Source organism: Micromesistius poutassou, assembly GCF_964030765.1.
Source record: "Micromesistius poutassou genome assembly, contig: SCAFFOLD_2586, whole genome shotgun sequence".
Lineage (NCBI taxonomy): Eukaryota > Metazoa > Chordata > Actinopteri > Gadiformes > Gadidae > Micromesistius > Micromesistius poutassou.
In genome coordinates this window covers 5,001-7,500 of record NW_028177946.1, presented here as the reverse complement: position 1 = coordinate 7,500, position 2,500 = coordinate 5,001, and the positions used below count along the sequence as shown (strand labels likewise).

At 49.0% G+C, this 2,500-nt stretch overlaps 1 protein-coding gene across 1 annotated transcript in view; it reads right to left on the bottom strand.

Moving 5' to 3' along the window:
- LOC311374932 (nuclear receptor subfamily 5 group A member 2-like) overlaps nt 1–2,288 on the bottom strand; it is a 19,640-nt gene extending 17,352 nt beyond the window's left edge. The window contains exon 1 of the mRNA XM_084490661.1: nt 1,185–2,288. Coding sequence (XP_084346787.1) covers nt 1,185–1,266 — 82 coding nt within the window. The 5' untranslated portion in view covers nt 1,267–2,288. The remainder of the gene's footprint in view (nt 1–1,184) is intronic.
- Between the last annotated feature and the right edge of the window lie 212 nt (nt 2,289–2,500).

Here is a 2,500-nt window from a genome sequence, read left to right as displayed (position 1 = left end):
AAGTTGGCGTTTTACACCTGCGGGATTTAACTCTAGAATTTAGCACAATTTATAAACGCTCATAGATTGTGATTTAGGCCTCTAACGCTCAGGACCAGAGGGGTGACCTTATGGGACAGGCCTGGACGTTTCTCCGGAGGGAAACAAGCTACCTTATTCTACTTTTACATGCATGGCATCAAAAGAGATAAGCTGTCCTGCGATTAGGTCATCCGTTATCACCAGCACCATAAACTACCTTCACCGTAATCATCTTAGTTATATGGCCGCAGAGTGATATAAATAGCCCATTGCATTGAATTGATTTTGGGACTATAGGAGAGGTTATTCTGCCCTGACGATCAACACACCATCATTTACTTTGCCAAATTAAATGCTGAACTGTAAATGATTAAATCTGAAAAATGTAAATGTTAACATTGGCCATAGTTAGTCCATAGTTAGGCTATTAATATAAAGCATTCAGGCACACATTTTACTCTAATGCAGCCAACCCATACTGGCGCACTTTCCTATTTATTCCATTTGTTTTTTTGGATTTTAGAGGATGTTTTTAGGCAATTTATGAAGACGAATGTGTGATTATAACAAACACACACACACACACACACACACACACACACACACACACACACACACACACACACACACACACACACACACACACACACACACACACACACACCATACGTTCATTTAAAATGGTTACATCTCACACATTAATCGAACTGAAACTGAAACATATTTGCACGTATAAATGATCCACTAATTATAATAATACGCTACGATTAATGGCTGACAACGTCGATTCAATTCCAAAATATATTACATTCTCGGTCAGTTAAAATCACAGAACCCTGTTTTTAAATATATATAGATATGAATTAAAACATGCATAAATAACGTCCCGGCGTCTTTACTGATCATGCGCCTAAACAAATGATGCACACAAATAAGTGTCAAATAATAAAACCAAGTCTGTCGCTCGTGGGACTGCGCTGCGCGCTGCGCCCCTGCGCCCAGCGCGCTGCACTCTGGCGCTACTTGGTGCGCTCTCTGTCCGCGTGGAAACGGGGCAGGTTAAATCAAATAAACTCAAACATCAGTCCTCCCGTTTAATCGCGCGCGAGAGCCAAATGAAGAAGACGAAAAGCAGCAAAAGAGACGGAAACATTGATCCTTACCTTGCATGTTTCTTGGCACGTGCCGCTGTTCTCCATGCGATCGAGCGAGTCCCAGAGATTCAGTATCGGCTTTGGGCAGCATGACAGCTCTGGCTGCCCGAGCTTGGGGGCGGGGGGGCTCTCCGCCGTCCAGTGCGGGACACCTGGACGGGAGAGGGGGGAACGGAAGGAACCGGGACGGTGGTGCAAAGTGTCTCCAAATCCTCGCCACTCACAGCGCGGAGGCGCAGAGCCGCGCGGTGGAAGGTTCAAAACGCGCTCAAAAGAGTAAAAGGCTTTAAAGCCTGAGCGCGTCTTTTCCACATTTCATTTTTGGGTTTTAAATGAAAATCTGTTGCGTAAAAATACAAAAATCACAACGCTGGGAATTAAATGTCCGCACAACGGTTAGGATCTCACAGCCGAATGCTGTGCACTTATTTGGTGTAGGACCCTCTCTCTTCTCTCCCTCTCTCTCTCTTCTCCCTCTCTCTCTCTCTCGCTCTCTCTCTCTCTCTCTCTCCCTTCTCTGCCCCTCTCTCTCTCTTCACTCCCTCTGTCTCTCTCTCTGTGCGTGTGTGTGTGTGTGTGTGTGTGTGTGTGTGTGTGTGTGTGTGTGTGTGTGTGTGTGTCTCTCTCTCTCTCTCTCTCTCTCTCTCTCTCTCTCTCTCTCTCTCTCTCTCTCTCTCTCTCTCTCTCTCTTTCTCTCTCTCTCAGTCTCAGTAATAAATTAGGAAAATCTGCTCGGACAGCGTCGGCATGAACCGGGGTTCTACAGGACGATGAAAGCTTAAGATTTAAGAGTTCTGCTGGTCTCCGGTCAGTTCGCGTCTCTCTTTGGTAAAGTCTCTGGACGCGCCGCGCTGTCGGCAAACTGCGGACTGAACAGCGAAGTGTCAGTGGGAAACTTTCAGCCTGATCACCGACCAGTATCGCTGCCCCACCTCCGGCTGGGCTCGGCTGCGCTCGGGGTCTCTGTGTGTCGGTGTGTCGGGGTGTCGGAGTGTCGGGGTCTCCGTGTGTCGGTGGCTCGGTGTGTCGGTGTGTCGGTGTGTCGGTGTCTCGGTGTCTCGGTGTCTCGGGGCTGTCGGACGCGCCGGGGATGTGGAGTTCAGAGCGCGCCGCGCCGCCGCTTTGTTTACTCTGCGCTCACACCGCCCGCTGCGCTCCAATCACGGGCGCGTGTGACGCTCTGACGTCACATCATCGGGCCAATCAACGGCCGGTGAAGAGACCGTGTCGGGATCCCTTCTACCCCTCTCCCCCTCTACCCCCTCGCTTTAAAGTCTCAGCTGTTAAATCCGGCTAATGATGGACTTTAAAAGCGCCAGGATAAC